Raw genomic sequence first — 20,106 nt, forward strand, 5'->3', positions numbered from 1 at the left:
GGGTCAGTAAACTCCTACAGCCAACCTTCTGTGGCCAGCCAACCTCCTGTGGTTCCTCCCCCGGCCAGCACCGCCCTGATCAGAACTGGGAGAGAGAGAGAGCTCCCATTGGCCCCAATCCCCGGCCAGGCCAAGGGACACCACCCATGCATGAATTCGTGCACCGGGCCTCTAGTAATATATGTTTTACCTATGACAAAATTCAATGATTAATATAGAAACATCAAATATAGGTAGTATGTTATAGAGTTATGAAAATGTCAATATAATCTAAATTTAGGAATTTTTCATCAGACCAAAAAGAAGTCATTCCCCATCTCCCCACCCCCCACCCCACCCTACACAACCATTAATCTACTCTCTATCCTATAAATTACTATATTCTGGATATTTCAGACAAATAGAATCCTATGATATTTGCAAGTGGCTTCTTTCACTTAGCATAATTTTGAGTTTCATGGATGTGATAGCTTTGTATTGCTGAGTAATAGTGTCAACATAAAAATGTTCAAACCCATAGAGAATTTTAAAGATTTATTTTTAAGAGAGAGAGGGAAAGAAGGAGAGCCATCAATATGAGAGCAACATTGATCAGCTGCCTCCTGCTGATCCCTATTGGGGCTCAAGGCCACAACCTGAGCAGGTGACATGACTGGGAATTGAACCAGCAACCCCCCAGTGCAGAGGATGATGGCCAACCAACTGAACCACAGCAACTAACCTCAATTTTTGTATGAGATTATTTGAACAAAATAGTCAACATGGCAGGAAGGAAATGCTCCTGAGAATGGCTGTTTGGCAGTTTCTTTTATACATTTGGAATTAAGGAGGAAGCATAAGGAAGATTACACAATAGTTGATAAGATTATGTGCTCCCTTGAGGGTAGTTATGCCTCTGAGGAGTCTGAAAAAGAGGACTAATCTGACATTTTAAAGGTATATTAACATAGATGCACAAAAACAACGGACAGGGATTGCTTAAGTCACAGGTAAACCTTTTTACAAGCATGAGGCATGACTACCCACCATGACCTTACCAGTTAAGATCATCCTATGAGGTTATTTTTGGTTTGATTTATTACAGATCCCCATTGTTGTCCCCAACAGTCTATGTATGGATATACTTCATTTATTTGCCCATTGATCAGTTCATGAACATTTTGGTTGTTTCCACATTTTGCTATTATGAACATTGCCACATGTTTTGTGTGAATATGTTTTAATTTCTTTTCAAGCATAAATCTAGAAATAGAATTGCTGAGTTATATGGTAACTCTATGAGGAACTGCAAACTGATATTCAAAGAAGTTGCGCCATTTTACATCCCCATCAGCCATATATGAGAGATCCAAGTTCTCCACATTACTAACACTTCTTATCATCTGTCGCTTTTTAAAAATAATATTCATTTATTTATTTCAGCTAGAAAGGGAGAAGGAGAGATAAAAGCATCAATGATGAGAGAGAATCATTGCCTCCTGCACGCCCCCTACTGGGAATCAATCCAGCAACCCCAGCATGTGTCCTGACCAGGAATCAAACTCTGACCTCCTGGTTCATAGGTCAATACTCATCCAGCCATACTCATCTGTCTTTTTTATAACCATCCTAGTAGGTATGAAGTGTTCTCTCCTTGTCAACTTGATTTGCACTTCCCTTAGAGCCAGAGCATATTTTTCATATTAGCCTATTTTCATATGTTATTAAGCATGCATATAGCCTGACTAGAGAAATGTGTATAGCAATAGTTTGACAACTTTAAAATTTGGTTATTTGTTTTATCATTGAACAAGAGGCCCAGTGCACAAATTCGTGTATAGGTGGGGTCCAGCCAGCCCAGCCCAAATTGGAGTGTATTGGGGCTGGGTCTGTTAGGAAAAGGAGACTGTGGAAGGTTGGCCAGCCAAACCATCCCATAGGGGCCCAATCATGGCTGGGCCAGCTGGGGAGAGGGGCCATAGGCGATTGGCTCATGGGCCCCACCCCCAATTGGGGTGGGAGGCCAACTGGGGGTGGGGCTGACAGTGGGGAGGGGCTGTGGGCAGTGGGCTGACCAGTCCCACCCCCAAATGGAGTAGTTGGGCCAATCGGGGGTCAGCAGCCTGGTGAGAGGCCATGGGATATTGGCAGGCCAGCCCCACCCTCAATTGGTGTGGGGGGTCCAATCAGGGGCAGAGATCGCTAGGGGGAGGGACTGCAGGCTGATCAGGGTGGTGAGGGCTGATCAGGGGTGGGGCTGGCTGTGGGGCAGGGCTGTGGGTGGTGGGCCAGAGGGCCCCACCTCGAAATGGGATGGGAGGGCCGATCACGGGCCAGCAGCCTGGGGGAGGGGACATGGGTGGTTGGCTGGCTCTGCTCCTGATCAGAGTTGGGGGGCCGATCTGGGGTGGAGCTACCTGGGGGCAGAAGCCGCGGACCAATCAGGATGGTGGGGGCCCATTGGGGGCAGGGCTGACCACAGCAAGGGGCCACAGGCTGTTGGCTGGCCAACCCTGCTCCGGATCAGGGTGCAGGGGCCAATCTGGGGTGGGGCTGGATAGGGGGAGGGGCCGAAGAAGGTTGGCTGGCCAGCCCTGCCCCCTATTGGAAAGGGGGAGCCATCAGGGGTGGAGACAGCTGGGGGGAGGGGCTGCAGGCTGATTGGGGTGGTGAAGACCCATCAGCTGTGGGGCCAACCCGGGGGAATGGCTCCAGGAAGTTGGCCAGCCAGCCTTTCCCCCTATTGGGGTGGGGGCAGTGATCAGGGACAGGGCTGGCTCGGGGGAGGGTCCGAAGGTGGCTGGCCGGCCCCCCTGCCCCTGATCCGGGTGCTGGGGCCAATCTGGGGTGGGGCTGGGTTGGGGGAGGGGATGCAAGAAGTTGGCTGGCCAGCCCCGCCCCGTGATTGGGCATGTTCGCTGGCCACAGTGGGCATCTTAGCAACCAGTTGTTCTGGCCATTATGGCATTCTGATCGATGGCTTTTTATATATATAAATATAAAGAATTTTTAATGTATATGAATACAAGTACACTATCAGATATATAATATATTAATATTTTCTCCCCTTCTGGAAGGTTGATTTTTCACTTTCTTAATTATGTCCTTTGAAGCATAAAATTTTTCAAATGTGATAAGATAGACATTAAAATTTTCCATATTAAAGAGTAAAATAGTGTAGTACAATTTATAGTGCCTAGCATGGCAACCATCAATTCAGTATTTATTACTACTATTTGCATTATTATTATATTAATAGAGTATCACATAAAGTAATTCTTGCAAAATGTATTATTAAGAATAAAATGTTAGAACAATTGAATGAGAAGAAAATACCTTAAAATATGAAAGAATAGGAAAAAAATATAAAACAGGTTGGACAAATAGAAAAGAAAATCTATATATATAAAAGCCTAATATGCAAAGTGTCCCTTCGGGAGTTTGAACTGACCAAAAGTTTGATCGCTCACTTTGACATGCACTGACCACCAGGGAGCTGCACCGAATGAAGGAAGGCCCCGGCTGGCAGCCAGCAGCCACTAGGGACCATACCTGTGCACGATTTCGTGCCCTGAGCCTCTACAATAGAATAAGATGGTAGATACAAATATAAATATGCCAGTACTTACATCAAATCTAAACAAACTCAATGTTTAAAGACAAAGATTGTTAGACTGCATTTTAAAAACTAACTAACATACTTTTTACAAGAAATGTTTAAATAGTAATACATAAAAAGATTGTAAGTAACAAGATAAGAAAAGATCTATTTAAACATAACCTAGAGAGATGTTTTACTTATGCTAATATCAGACACAGTGGTTCAAAAGCCTGCTAAAAACAAATATCTCATAATCATTAATACATCAATTTTTTAAAACAATATCAATTATCAATTGGTAACATCTACTAATAAAAACTCAAAATAATCAAAGCAAAATGGATAAAGAAAAATATATGCATATCTGTAGTCATAATAGAGAGTTTTAAACACACAACCAGGCCACATGCTTGTGAGCTTCATCCCCAAAATAATGGAAAAGTACCTAAAAGTTTTAAAGAATAAAATTTTAAAATGTAACTTGTTTGATATTATTTTGTTCTGGTCAGGGCTCTCAATAACCAATGTGGTGTCTGGATCAGCCCTTGTGGTTTCTATTATGATTGCAAGATGTCCTTCAGCACTAACGATAAAAAAAGTTTTAAAAATAAAAGTTTATTACTTTAAAAACCCGGAAATTACATAGGACACCTGGGGCCACAAAACAGTCACAGGTAGAGAGAGAGAGCAAATAAGACACACACTGCTTTTATTGGAATGAAGGCCAAGAGTTTGGCAAACTCACTCTTTATTCATGAATTTAAAATATAAGAGCAGGAACTTAAGCTGGAATGAGAAAAAAAAAAGTAGTCCAAAAAGCCAGTTATTGAAGTGAACTAAATCTCTAAAACAAAGGAACCTCACTAGAGGGAAGCAGCCTAGCTCTTTATCTAGTCAAGTGGCTGACAAAGATAGTCCTCTTGAAAGTAAATGCCTCTTTGAAATGGATACCTCAGCAATGGAGGCTTAAGCAATGCACTTGCAATTAAAAACAAACAATAAAACCTGTCAGACAACTTCAAGGAACAGCTAGAAGGCCAGTGTGCCTACAACAAAGTGTGCATGAGACCAAGTGAAAGAAGAGGTTGCCAGGGGTATGAGGATGTGGAGTCCTTTAGTCCTAAAATCATTTGGACTTTATTCAAATGTGATGAGAAGCCAGATGGAAATTTTGAGCAGGGAAGTGTCATATCTGATATCTGTTTCAAAAACCATACTGGCTAACTGATGGCAATTAAAAAGTAGAGGGTCAAAGAGAAGAGTGGAGGTCCAGGGACTACTGGGGAGACATTTCACTCACAATGACACTACTCCTATTAAACACTTCATGAGCATCACTCTGCAAGTGAATTTCCACCATCTCATCTATAGCACTAACAATGGCTCCTACCATTTACTCTTCAAGAAAAGACTGAACTGTCCAACTTAACTTCCATCTTCACTTTTAAAAAAACATGTCATCAGAACATTCCAATTTAAAGGCCAAACTATCCATGAAGAAATAAATTCAATGAATGATATTATTTTGAATCATATTTATGACATTTTCAAAAACCTTTCATGGGCATGATATGCTTAGGTAAGTTAACTTTCATTCAATGTGTAATCTTTGTGTTTCTCCTTCAGATATAAAGAGAATGCAATGAGATTATCAAGAATTCATCATGACCAGCCCATGAAACCTCTAGATCGAGCGGTCTTCTGGATCCAGTTTGTCATGCGCCACAAAGGAGCCAAACACCTGCGGCCAGCCTCCTATGACCTCACCTGGGTCCAGTACCACTCTTTGGATGTGATTGGGTTCCTGCTGGCCTGTGTGGCAAGTGCTACATTTGTCATCACAAAATGTTGTCTGTTGTGTTACCAGAAGTTTGCTAAACCAGGAAAGAAGAAGAAAAGGGAGTAGTTGTTTAGAGGCCTGAAGCTGACACACCTGAAGCTGATATGCCTCCTTCGGTTTATTCAGCACAATGAAGTTGTAACATAAGGATCCCTTCTTCCTGTGACAAAATGACTTTTCACAATTTGGCTTCTCAAATCAAAATTTGTTTTCAATGATTTACTATCTGTTTAAGAGTTAAAAATATTCATGCCAAAGAGAAAAAAACTGGGCAAAAATAAAATAACAATAAAACAATGCGGGTATTTATTGGATTTTATTATATTAATTCCAAAGTTATACCAAAAAAATGATTAAGCTTAATTAAGTTTCCAACATTAGGCATAAATACAAGAACATTCAATAGTTTATTTACAATATTAGTATTACTGTGCAAATACTCAGAATATTTTAACTTGATTCTGGTGCAAAATTCTGTGGTTTATCTTTTGCTAAAGAAACTATTCACTAGTTAGAATTGTGTAAAATGATTCCTTTCATTTCATTTTAGGAGATCACTATATATATATATATATATATATATATATAATCTTTGTTGTTCAAAGTATTGAACATTAAAAAAAAACACATTGAAACTGTTAGGTTAGGTGGCTCAGGAGGCAGCATAAGAAATAAAGACAGTCCAGTGAATCAGAAAAAGAAAGAAAAGGAAAAGGTTTATTTCTGGGTCCCTGGGAGACCCATGTAACCCAAAAGACAGGGCATGTGGATTCATGCCAACAGGGAGGGGGGCGCTTTTTTATACTGCGGTTGGGTGAGGGGCGGGGACATGAGCTGAGGTATTCAGCTGAGGAAGTTTCAGCTGCAGGGGGTCAGCAAGGTATTCAGGAAGGAGTCCTGTTGATTCACGGAGAAGCCAGTATCTGTGTCTGGCACGTTGATCTATGAGAAATTGCAGGGGAAGTCCATTGTCTCATCACATGTCTGCATGTATCCGATCCTGGGCTCTCTCTGACCTAACAGAAACCTGTAAAGAATTTTTGTGAGTTTATTTGAGTTAAACTGTCGACATACGCGGGAAGGACAACCTCAAAGAATTGAGATAATGCTCTAGAGAATGGAGGGATTACATTTGTATTTATACATTGCAATCAAAGGAGGGATGTAGGTGGGTTACATGAAACTCATTTGTGATAGATTAAGGAGGAGGGATAAAACTAAGCAGGGAAAACCCCTGGGATTGGATAAAAAGTGAAATGATGGACACATACATAGGTGGGTGCAGGATCAATTAACATGATAATGAAGGAATTTGTGGTATCTGTCTTGGCACCCAGAACATTTGGTTGTGCCCCAGGGGCTCCAGAAAAAGGGAAGTTACAAGTTACCCAGACATTTCAAGGGTATGTTATCATAGATACAAAAAGACAGATAGGCTCAGTTAAGGTAAAGGTTGGCCTTGTCAGTGAAGATACTGACCTAGGATGTAACTGGCCACCATAACTGCTTTTAAAGTTTAATTTCAGACCATCCTCTGTGGTTACTTTAGGTCTCTGAGTTTGCAAGACTGTCATGCAGGCCTCCCCAGAGCTTGTCAGGTCAGCATGTGGCCCCTTTCGTCCACAGTATTACAGATGTCCCCCCTTTTAACCTTCATTTACCCCCTCCTCCCCACTCCTGTCCCCTCCTGCTCCTTGGTTTTACTGTATATCCAGCCTCAGCATCACTTCTTACCTAAAAATATGGCAAGTCATTTGCCCTCATCCAGTTTAAGTCATTTCCCATTAAAGCAGGGGTCCTCAAACTTTTTAAACAGGGGGCCAGTTCACTGTCCCTCAGACCTTTAGAGGGCCGGACGATAGTTTAAAAAAAAACTAGTCGGCTGCTAAGCAACAGGCAGCGGCGGCAAAAACACCAGTGGGCCAGATAAATGTTTTCGGCGGGCCGCATGTGGCCCGAGGGCCTTAGTTTGAGGACCCATGCATTAAAGTATATGTGGAGCCATAGCTGGTGCTCAGTGGTTAGAGCAGTGGTTCTCAACCTTCCTAATGCCGCGACCCTTTCATACAGTTCCTCATGTGGTGGTGATCCTCAACCATAAAATTATTTTCGTTGCTACTTCATAACTGTAATTTTGCTACTGTTATGAATCATAATGTAAATATCTGATATGCAGGATGTAGTTTCATTGTTACAAATTGAACATAATTAAAGCATAGTGATTAATCACAAAAACAATATGTAATTATATATTGTGAAATATTTATTTCTAATTACAAATAAACGAAATTTTGTCTTGAAGCATGGTGTAGCATGGGTAACAGTCTTAATATAACAACAGTAAACTACATTGCTACATTTTGCGACAGTATGCGTAAAAAGCCAACATCAGTGCGAAGGTTGAGATTGCTTCTTTCTCACCAGATCAGAAATTCTCGGGGCAGTCTTTGCAAGAGCACAATGAAGATCATCTTCCACAACAAGTCTACTTCTGTATTTAGACTTGATAACCAACAAGCTGGAAAACCCTGTTTCACAAAGATATGTTGTTGGAAATGGAAGAAGGCACAACACAGTCTCAGGCAGAACAGGATATGGCTGCAAACACTTGATCCAGAATTCTGTAACTGGCATTGTAGAGAAATCAGTTCTCGCTGCATCGTTGTTAGTAAGTGCAATGGACTCCTCTTGTGCTGTCTCAGGAACATCTTCAACTTTGACTATGAATGAGCTTCTGGCAAGTGCTGCTTTCAACACAGTAGCTGCTCTCTACACATGTGTGACTGGTCCCAATAAGTACATTATGGTGCCAACCCTGTCACATACACCTGTATTTGTACGGGGTGTATGTGATGGGGTTGGCGTGATGATGTCATCACGCCGGGTACTCATATGTGGGCGTATCTGCATGTGGGCGGACCTGCCTGAAGACTGATTAGTGGAGTGGTGTCTCGGTTCCTAAGACCATCGAAAATATGTGTTTTCCTATGGTCTTAGGCAACCCCTGTGAAAGGGTCGAGACCAACAGGTTGAGAACCACTGGGTTAGAGCATCACCCTGCAGACTGAAGGGTTGTGGGTTCGATTCAAGTCCAGGGCACGTACTTTGGTTGTAGGTTCTATCCCCACCCCAGTTGGGGCTTGTGCTAGAGGCAACCAGTCTATGTGTCTCTGTCTTTGTCTCGCTCTCACTCCCTTCCACTCTCTCTAAAAATATCAATGGAAAAAATATTCTTGGGTGAGGATTAAAAACAAAAAATAAATAAACTGCATGTTAATTTAGAAATATAACAGCTAGTTGCTTCCTAATATAAAATTGAGCTGTTTATGATAGACTTGGGTTTTAGTAACTAATTCTCTTTATCTCACTGCCCCTTAAAAAGATTCACCTGGTTGCTTTCACTCTTCTTGCAGCCTTTGATAATGGGTATATGGTCTCAATTGTAGGTTTGATCATGTAGAACCCATACTCTAAAGGGACTATTGAATTTTCTTATAACGTGTGTACATATATATACCCACTTCCTGCCAAACAAGGCACAGCATCACTTAGCTATTTACAGACACATTTATGCCCAAGGAAAACTTGTTCACTCATAACTGGCACATGAATATTAAAAAAAAAAACATTATTCATAGTGGCCAAAATTGGGGGAGGGGATGTCTATCAACTAATGCATGAATAAAAAGAATGTGGTATGTCTGTATTATGAAATATTACCTGGCAGTAAAAAGGATGCATGCTGTAATATGAATGAATCTTTAAATTATCATGCTAAGTAAAAGAAGCCCATCACAAAAGGCCACATAGTACATTGTTCTGTTTACAAGAAATCCTCTACTTCTATAGAGACACAAACCAGATTAATGGTCAGATAGAGTTTAGGGAGGAAGACATTAGGGAATTTCTTGTAAAGGATAAAGGTTTCACTGGGGCAGAAAATGCTCTTCATATGATCACCATGGTGGTAGCACAATTCTGTGAATACAGTATGAACTATTGAAATGTACATTTTAAATTAATCAATTGAATGATGGGTAAATTACATGTTCACAAAGTTTTATTTAAAAATTAAAATCTCAGAGGGGAGTGTGGGAGCCAAATAGCAGCCAAATAGGCAACGTGTCCTGCACCTTATCCCAGGGCCAGACTGGAAATACAACTAAATTGGAGAACATTCACCTGGAATTACCAACTGAGGTCCAGCTGAGGAAGAGACTTACATCAAAGAAGGACAGAAAGCACCTGGAAACTGGTAGGAAGGGCCAGGTCAGGAGAGGAGCTGACCCAGCTCCCAGGGGCAGCAGGCCGAGAGAGGTGGGAGTGCTGGGCCACAGGAGGGTCTGTTCCCTCTGAAGACAGAGGCCCAGAACCCAGGCTCGACACCGGAGCCGAGACCTGCGGCCCACGTAACATACATCTGTGAAAGGTGGCAGACCTACTGGCCACTGTGGAGTCTGGCAGACTGGAGCCGGTTGGAGAGAAAGCCGCAATTTGTTTTTTGCTAAACCCAGAGCATATGAGTTTTCATTTGCAACTACTCACCTAAGGCTTTGGTGCAGGGAGGGAGGCACAGACTGAGGTGCCTGCAGAGAGGCTGGCGTGGGAAGCAGTGCAGGGAGACATGGGAAAGCAGTAGTCAGGAATCCTGTATTTGGTCGTGCGGATGCATCCAAACCGAAACTGCCATTTTTCCAGAGAGGAGCTACCTGCTCCCAGCAGCCACAGGGCAACAAACAAGCGAAGATGCGGAGAAAAGTGGACTCTAGTACACCACTGGTGGGAATGTAGGCTGGTGCAGCCATTATGGAAAACAGTATGGATTTTCCTAAAAAAAATATGGAACTGCCATTTGACCCAGTCTTTCCATTTCGAGGAGTATATCCTAAGAAACCCGAAACACCAATCAGAAAGAATGTATGCACCCTTATGTTCACAGCAGCACAATTTACAATACCTAAGACGTGGAAACAACCCAAGTGCACATCAGCAGATGAGTGGATGTGATACATTTATACAATTGAATACTATGCAGCAGTAAAAAAAAAAAAGAATCTTTTACCCTTTGAGACAGCATGGAGGGACCTGGAGAGTATCATGCTAAGTGAAATAAGTCAGTCAGAGAAAGACAAGTATCACATGATCTCACTCCTATGTGGAATCTACGAGTGGAGTGGATCTAGAGACATGGAAACATGGAATGGAGAGTGGAATCTCAGAGGGAAGGTGGGAGAGTGTGGGTGGGTGGAAGGTAATTAAACAAGGACCTTATATGCATATATGAATGGCCCATGGTCCTAGACAATGGGATGGTGAGAGCCTAGGGTGAAAGTGGGGGTGGGCTAGTGGGTGTTAATGGGGGGAAAAGAGGACATATGTAATACTTTCAACAATAACAAATTATTTAAAAATATATATTAGCATGTTTAAAAAATGGGCAAAGGACCTAAATAGACACATCTCCAAAGTGGACATACAGAAGGCCAAGAGATATATTAAAAAATGCTCAAAGTCACTAATCATCTGAGAGATGCAAATTAAAACAACAATTAGGTATCACCTCACACAGGTGAGGTGATACAAATCAACAAATGTCGTGTTGGTGACAATGTGGTGAAAAGGGAACCCTAGTACACTGCTGGTGGGAATGCAGACTGGTGGGCGCAGCCACTGTGTAAAACATTATGGAGATTCCCAAAAAATTTAAAATGGAACTCCCATTTGACCCAGTGATCCCACTTCTAGGAATATATCCTAAGAAACCAGAAACACCAATCAGAAAGGATATATATATGCACCCCTATATTCATAGCAGCACAATTTACAATAGTTAAGATTTGGAAACAGCCCAAGTGCCCATTAGCTGTTTAGTGAATAATAAAAACTGTGGTACATTTACACAATGGAATACTACACAGGAGTGAAAATGAAGGAACTCTTTCCATTTGCAACAGTATGGATGGACCTGGAGGGTATTATGCTAAGCGAAATAAGCCAGTCAGAAAAAGGTAAGTATCACATGACCTACTCTATGTAGAATCTAATGAACAAAATAAACTGAAGAACAAAATAGATTCAGAGACAAAACCATGAACAGACTGATGAATTTCAGAGGAACGGTGGGGTGGATAGTGTGTGTGTGGGGGGGGGGGGGCGGTAGAGATTAATCGGGGAATTGATATGCATACATGCATAGCCCATGTACACAGACAGTAGTGTGGTAAAGGCTTGGGAGGGGCGAGTATGGGGAGGAGGTGGTCAATGGGGGGGGGGGGGACACAAAGCAGACACCTGTAATACTTTCAGCAATAAAGATAAATTTAAAAAATAAATAAACAAATAAAATAAAAAATCTAGAACTGTCATCCAGGTAATTCTTTGTCAGCTGCATAATAGCTTTTGCCGGGATTCTTGTTCCGGCATCTAGAAGGGTTCAGCAATCTGGAGAAGGCTGTGTGTAACTTAAGTAAGAGTCCAGTGACAAAATATAATTTTGAAAGGCATTGGGGGTCAGAGGAGCCTAGCCAAAAGGAGCTAAGATCTCCTCGTCTCAGTACCCCATGCTTTTTATTAACACAAATTGTCCTGAGGCCAGGCAGAGATATACACTTCATAGAGTCAGGGTTTCGTATACAGAGTCCATTGTCAGAATGGGGAGAATTAGCATACGGCTGTTCAGGTGTTTGGCCAGTAGGAGGCAATAACATGTAGATTAATATGCCATGAGCTGTCTTTTCAGGTTTGGGGAAATGCCCTCAGCCATTTCCAACAGGTGATAACATATGTGACTCAGCCCTTGTTGAGTCCTCAAGTTCCATGAACCTTTTGATGAAACTCTTGCAATTACGACATGCTGGAACTGGCTTCTGGCAGCTTTATCTCCCTTTCTTCACAAAAAGTCATTACAGACTCAATTACCTCTAACTTCCTATAATTATGACATTCATCTATAATAAATTACAAATCACAGGAAAACTGCGAAGTTGACTCAGCTAAATAATAGCACTTTTAGATATTACACAGATTTGTATTTTAAAAAAAGATCATTACTTTATAATTTTCTGATGCCATAAAATGCTGTTTATCAAATGTTTTTACTTTGGGTGTAGAAGTTATATTTTAACTTCCTGATTGATTTCCCTTTGCACGTAAGCATGAGCCAAGGTAAAAGAGGTCAGCCATTTGAAAAGAAGCCTGTGTGCCACCAGGATGCCTAAAAAGTGGATTTCAGTTCTGCTGCTGCTCCAGCTGAGTGGTCACTTCAGCCCTGGGAGTTGTGGAAAGGTGCTGGTGTGGCCCACAGAATACAGCCACTGGATCAACATGAAGACCATCCTGGATGCACTTGTCCAGAGAGGTCATGAAGTGACTGTTCTGACATCTTCAGCTTCAATTCTTGTTGATCCCAATAAACCATCTGCTATTCAATTTGAGGTTTTTCCTACATCTTTGACAAAAGATGATTTTGAGGATCTTTTCAAGCGGATCATCTCTAACTGGACATATATGCCAAAATATACATTTTGGACTTATTTTTCACTAATGCAAGATATCATTTGGGAATTTACTGATTGTATTCAGTCACTATGTAAAGATGTAGTTTTGAACAAGAAACTTATGACAAAGCTACAGGAATCAAGATTTGATGTCGTTCTTGCAGATGCCATTGGACCCTGTGGTGAGCTGCTGGCTGAGCTACTTAAAATACCTTTTGTGTACAGTCTCCGTGCCTCTGCTGGCTATACAATTGAAAAGTACAGCGGAGGACTTCCATTCCCTCCATCCTACGTACCTATTGTCTTATCAGAATTAAGTGATCAAATGACATTCATGGAGCGAGTAAAAAATATGATGTATGTGCTTTATTTTGACTTCTGGTTCCAAGCATTTAGTGAGAAGTGGGATCGGCTTTACAGCGAAGCACTAGGTAAGTCATGTCCTTACTTGGTAGCATGAAATCTTAACTTTCTTAGTGCTCTAAAAGGTGAATTTTTATAAATATTAATTGAGACAAATTTGTCTTTTATAAGTAAAATGATAAAATAACATTATAAAATGATCTTTCATTCTCACAAACATTATGGAAATGCTTAACTTATAAGGTCCTTCAGGAACTGCTTCCTCTCATGTAGTTTAGTTTGATTTAAAAACTGAAATATTTTGCCATATTACCTGAAGGGTTCTTTCACACTGAAGTGCTCTGTCCCAGACTCAGGAACCTATAATTTCAGGTTTCTAATGACTTCACTTTCCTTCATTAAGCACTTACAACTCATCTGCTTAAACACTAAACTTTTGTTGATGGGCGGACATGGAAGTCAGTAAACTACATTTTGTGAAAACTCTCCCTTCATTAAAAACAAAATGAGTCAAAATCAAGAGTGAGCACATCTATTACCATACATTATGAAAATATTCCAGCTGTTATTGGTAAATGTTTTTATTCATGCACAAGTATTATTAGGCTCCTAAAATGAACCAAATGTAATTATAGTACCAGGAATTGAACCATACTCTCAAAACCTCTGTTTTTGTGAAATCTAGAATAAAGGGAATAGCTTGCTAAAATGCAGAAACTAGACTAAATAATCTAGGGGAAAGTGTTTCCATGGATATGGTAGAGTTAATTGATTGAGGAATTGAAATCATTGCTTACATTTGCATCTATTACTTCTGCAGCTTTACAGAGTAGCAAATGCATGTTTAATTCTATAGTGGCTTAGGTTTAACCATTTTCTATGATTGTGAATGTCCTGATGTGATGTTAGAGAAGAAAAACTGTTAAATGTTATATATATAGTTAATATATGTGAACAACATAATACAAAACATGTATATAAATATGTTTGCACTATCAAGCCACAGACACTTTAAACATCTTTGGCTACATTATTAAAAACTTTTAAAAAAATGGTATATTCACATTACAATATTCTTATTTTTCCACTTTTTGTTCTTTTTTCCCCTTCAGGAAGACCCACTACATTATTCGAGTTAATGAGAAAAGCAGAAATATGGTTTATTCGAACCTATTGGGATTTTGAGTTTCCTCGCCCACTCTTGCCACATTTTCAATTTGTTGGAGGCCTCCACTGCAAACCTGCTAAGCCTCTGCCTAAGGTAAAACTATTCATGTTTGTTCTACTTTGCATTTTCAGTAGGAATGATTCTGTGTTCTTCATTCAGAAGGTCTGATCACACTGAGGGAGATATGGGAATCTGGGTAAAGTGACCTGCCAATTAGAAACTCATTTATTTATACTATTTCAAGAATCTCAATGTCACTATCATTACAGAATAAAGAATTATATTTGGGAGACTTTGGTAATAGGGCCTGTTAAATAAAGGCCTTCATTATTCAACACTTTAAAAATATCAACCATTATTTTAAAAACTAATTTTAAAGTGACTAGCACAGTGCAAGGATAAGGGGTAGAGATACAGAGGAGCAGTATAGATACCAGTTTTGCTCCCACACACCAGATGTTCCAGTTAGAAAGATCCTATCTAATAAGGAGGTAATAGGCTAATTGACCCTCATGCCTTGGCAAAGATGGCGGTGCCCACAGCCAATAAGGAGGGAATAAGCTAATTGACTGCCACACCCTCAAAGATGGCAGTGCCCACAGCCACAAGATGGCAGCACCCAGTCTCCTTAGCCCCACCAGGGCAGCAGGTGCACGGCAAGGCCAGGCCAGCCCCACGCGCCTCCCTCCAGAACCCCCCAGTCCCCTCAGCCCCCCAGCCGCCCAGGGCCGCCTGAGGCTCAGGTAACCAGGGCCGGCTGAGGCTTGCGCTGTTGGCAGTGGCAGCAGCAGAGGTGTGATGGGACGTTGCCTTCCCCTGATCACTAGGACAGCTCTCACCCCTGAGGGCTCCCAGACTGTGAGAGGGTCAGGCCGGGCTGAGGAAACCCCCCCTCCAGTGCATGACTTTTCATGCACCGGGCCTTGAGTATAATATAAGTAATAAAAACAGTGTGGAAAGTATTATAATAAAGAGAAAGCATAATACTGCAATAATGCTAGAGAGCATCCCATGGGAGTGGATCATAATACCTCAGGAGTGACAATAGCAGTCTGGTGTAAGTGAGCATGAGATATCTCTTGTTATTTTCCACCTTCAACAACAAAATTTGTTATCTATCCACGAACAAAAGTGCCAATGCAAAAGGACCTGGAAAGAATCTTGCCCACCTACGCATCAGGTAATAGGCAGAAAGACTCCAGTACTGGCTGTGACACCGACAGGATATTGTGAATTGTTCCAGCCCCTCTTACCTGCAGTCCAGGAGTACCTATAGCCCTGACTTGGGCAGTCACCTATGGCAGTGGTCGGCAAACTGCGGCTCGAGAGCCACATGCAGCTCTTTGGCCCCTTGAGTGTGGCTCTTCCACAAAATACCACATGCAGACACACATGTACAATGCGATTGAAACTTTGTGGCCCATGCACAGAAGTCAGTTTTCGGAAAGGAGATAGACAAAACAAGTATACTAAATGAGTGTGGATGGGAGAGTTAGAAGGGGTTGACTTCAGCGAACATACCTCAATCAGATTGAGGATGTTTTTGCAAAGGTCAGTTTAGGAGTAACCTAATCTAATCTAATAAAAGAGAAACATGCAAATTGACCATAACTTCGATATGCCTCAAGCCACGCCCACCAGCAAATTAGAGCAACTATATGCAAATTAACCCAACCAAGATGGCGGCGGGCAGCCTCAGAGCTGGAGCAAGCAGGAGGCTTGGTTGCCCCAGCAATGGAGGAAGCCAAGCTTCCCGCAGGCCTCCGCTAAAGGCAACATAGTTTCAATTATAGAAGATAAATAAATCCCAGATACCTGCTTCCAGCAAGCCTCCACTGGGAGCTTGGGTGGCTAGGAGCTGTGGCCAGCCTGTAAACAGCCATCAGCCCCTCACCCAGGATGGCCAGACACCCCAGGGGACCCCCACCCTGAAGGGGCTGTGACCAGCCTGCAAACAGCCATCAGCCCCTCACCCAGGCTGGCCAGGCACCCCAGCACAACCCCCCTCCCTGAAGGGGGTGTGGCCAGCCTGAAAACGGCCCTCAGCCTCTCACCCAGGCTGGCCAGGCACCCCAAGGGGACCCCCACCCTGATCCGGGACACCCTTCAGGGCAAACCAACTGGCCCCAACCTGTGCACCAGGCCTCTATCCTATGTAATAAAAGGGTAATATGCAAACTGACCCTAACAGCAGAACGACTGGGAATGACTGGTCACTATGGCACCCACTGACCACCAGGGGGCAGATGCTCAATGCAGGAGCTGCCCCCTGGTGGTCAGTGCGCTCACACAGGGGGAGCTCTGCTCAGCCACAAACCAGGCTGACGGCTGCCGGTGCAGCAGTGGTGGTGGGAGCCTCTCCTGCCTCCTCAGCAGTGCTAAGGATGTCTGACTGCAGCTTAGGCCTGCTCTCCGCTGTCAAGTGGACATCCCCTGAGGGCTCCCGGTCTGCCAGAGGGATGGCTGACTGCCAGCTTAGGCCGTATCCCCTAGGGAGCAGGCCTAAGCCAGCAGGTGGACACCCCCGAGGGGTCCCAGATTTTGAAAGGGCACAGGCTGGGCTGAGAGACGCCCCCCCTGAATGCACAAATTTTTGTGCACCAGGCCTCTAATTAAGCTAATAACAATGTACCTACCTATATAGTTTAAGTTTAAAAAATTTGGCTCTCAAAAGAAATTTCAATCATTGTACTGTTGATATTTGGCTCTGTTGACTAATGAGTTTGCCGACCACTGACCTACGGAGTAGAGAACTTTTGTGCAAGTCCAGATATCTAGAGAAGTTCCAGCACTTGTTGAAGCACAAAATAGATGAATTTGAATGCATTGGTGTGGGTGAGAGGAATGCTTGATTTTGCCGGGATCACTCCTCTTCCAAAGGAGCTCAGTGTAAGGCTGAAAGAAGGCCCGCCTGTGCCGTGATTTCTCTCACAGTGATAGAGAGCCGATGAGTGGGTGCCAAGCTTCCCCTGGTTTGCAGGGTGCTTCCAAAGAGCTCATACAGCATCCAGAGTGTTGTATTAGGGGCTCAGTGACTGGTGAGAGGGAGCAGATCTGGCAAAGAAAATTACTAGAGAGCATGTTAAAGAGACAGGGTTCCTCTTGACTGCATTCTGTACTCCATCAGTAAGCCTGACCACAAACCATGAAGAAAACCTTTCTTACAGATCCCCACATTCTGGCATGTGGGCAACAACAGTGACCTGCATTCCAACCCATATTTCCTCCCCTCTGTGTCCAGCTCCATGTAGAAGCTGCCAAGGGCAGCAGCAAGAACAAAATTTGATAAAAGGCTAGGGAGCAAGAGCAGAATACAGACAAGAGTTTGCAGACAGGAGAGAATCACAAACTTGAGCTGTAGCACCACCTTCAGGAACAAAAAAGAAAGAAAAAGCTTAATACTAAGAAGATCAGGGTCTGGCCTGGTGCTTTATATGGAGGGAGAACAAACAGGCTCAAGAATTCTCCCACAAGAGGGAGCATGAAGCACAGAGCAGGCATATTCATTCAATTGAAAAAGCCTTATCTATAGCAGTACTGACAAAAGGTATGTCTACCCTGAGAGTAGTAAACATAAGTGGGTGACTGCTAATTCAAATGCAAAAACAGCAATGCAAAATTCCAAAGAACATGAAAAATCAAGGGAACATTAGGTCACCAAATTCCACAACAATCCTCCAGCAAACAAATACAGACATGGAGATATATGATTCACCCAATAGAAAGTCAAAATAGCTGTGCTAAGGAAACTTGCTGATCTATAAGATAACACTGAATCTTGTGCACTGTTGGTAGGAATGTAAAACCAGTGCAACCACTATGAAAAACAGTATGGAGGTTTTTTAAGAAGTTAAATAGAGCTCCCACATGACCCACAAATCTACTTCTGGGTATACTTCTAAAAGTAAGAAAAATAGGATATCAAAAATAAATCCATAATCCCATGTTTATTGCACCATTATAAACAAGAGCCAATAAATGGAAACAACTTAAGAGATGTGAAATACACACACACACACACACACACACACACACACTAAAATATTATTCAGTCATCAGAAAGGAGGAAATCTTACCATTTGGGACAACATAGATGGAACATGAAGGTATTATGCTAAGTGACATAAAGCACACTGAAAAAGATAAATAATATAGGATATCACTTATATGTAGAATCTAAAAATGGCAAACCCATAGAAACAGAAGTATAATGGTGATTACCATGGACTGGTGAAAGAAAGATTAGTGGGTAAGAAAAAGTTAGTCAAGGGTACAGACTTGCAACTCAACGATGATTAAGTTCGGGAGATATAGTGATTATAGCCAACAATATTATTTATATACTTGAAAGTTTCTAGATACTAGATCTTAAATGTTCTCACCACACACATAAAAAGATAATTATGTAGCCTAATAAAATTGTTCACTAATATTAGGTAGTAATAGTAATATATATATACATATATATATACTAGAGGCCCGGTGCACAAAAATTTGTGCACTCGGGTGGGGAGGGGGAGAGGGGGTCCCTCAGCCCATCCTGTGCCCTCTCCCAGTCTGGGACCCCTCAGGAGATAACGACCTGCTGGCTTAGGCCTGCTCCCGGGTGGCAGAGGGCAGGCCCAATCCCTAGGTGCAGCCCCTGGTCGGGCTCAGAGCAGGGTCGATTGGGGAGTTGGGGTGCCGCCCCCTGTCATGCACAGAGCAGGGTGGATCAGGAGGTTGCGATGCCAACCCTAGTCAAGCTCAGGGTAGAGCCGATTGGGGGGTTGGGGCACCGCCCTCTGTCACACTCAAGGCAGGGTCGATGGGGAGGTTGCAGTGCCACCCCCTGTCATGCACAGAGCAGGGCTGATCAGGGGGTTGCAGCGCCACCCCCTGTCACGCACAGAGCAGGGCCGATCAGGGGGTTGGGGTGCTGCCCCCTGTCACTCACAGAGCAGGGCCGATCAGGGGGTTGAGGAGCTCCCCCATGTCACTCACAGAGTAGGGCCGATAGGGGAGTTGGGGCACCACCCCCTGTCATACACAGAGCAGGGCGGATCAGGGAGTTGGGGCGCCGCACCCTGTCACACTCAGGGCAGGGCCGATGGGGAGGTTATGGCTCTACCCCGTCACACACAGAGCAGGGCCCATGGGGGGGGGGATTTGAGGTGCCGCACCCTGTCACACACAGAGCAGGGCCGATCAGGGGGTTGGTACGCCACACCCTGTCAAACACAGAGCCGCAGGGCGATCAGGGGGTTGGGGAGCTCCCCCCTATCAGGCACAGAGCAGGGCTGATCAGGGGGTTGGGGCACCTTCCCCTGTCAGGAACAGAGCAGGGCGGATAAGGAGGATGTGGCCCCACCCCCTGTCACACACAGAGCTGCAGGGCGATCAGGGGGTTTGGGCGCTGCCCCCTGTCACGCTGATCCCGGTGCTGGGAGGCATATTACCCTTTAATATATAGGACAGAGGCCTGGTGCATGGGTGGAGGCCAGCTGGTTTGCCCTGAAGGGTGTCCTGGATCAGGGTGGGGGTCCCCACTGGGTGCCTGGCCAGCCTGGATGAAGGGATGATGGCTGTTTGCAGCTGGTCACACACCCTTCAGGTTGGGGTTCCCCACTGGGGGTGCCTGGCCAGTCTGGGTGAGGGGCTGAGGGCCGTTTCAGGCTGG

At 43.4% G+C, this 20,106-nt stretch overlaps 1 protein-coding gene and 1 pseudogene across 2 annotated transcripts in view; both read left to right on the forward strand.

The window, feature by feature from the left end:
• LOC102418197 overlaps positions 1 to 5,599 on the forward strand; it is a 16,204-nt pseudogene extending 10,605 nt beyond the window's left edge.
• Positions 5,600 to 12,610: 7,011 nt separating this feature from the next.
• The window catches only part of LOC102440452 (UDP-glucuronosyltransferase 2B31-like), a 21,448-nt gene continuing 13,952 nt past the window's right edge, over positions 12,611 to 20,106 (forward strand). The window contains exons 1-2 of one of the 2 annotated variants that reach the window (XM_023744854.1): positions 12,611 to 13,347; positions 14,392 to 14,540. In XM_023744854.1, the coding sequence (XP_023600622.1) occupies positions 12,630 to 13,347; positions 14,392 to 14,540 (867 nt within the window). In that variant the 5' untranslated portion in view covers positions 12,611 to 12,629. The remainder of the gene's footprint in view (positions 13,348 to 14,391; positions 14,541 to 20,106) is intronic. The other variant, XM_006103560.3, reaches the window with a different exon arrangement.

This window comes from Myotis lucifugus, unplaced genomic scaffold, assembly GCF_000147115.1.
Source record: "Myotis lucifugus unplaced genomic scaffold, Myoluc2.0 scaffold_492, whole genome shotgun sequence".
NCBI classification, from domain to species: Eukaryota; Metazoa; Chordata; class Mammalia; order Chiroptera; family Vespertilionidae; genus Myotis; species Myotis lucifugus.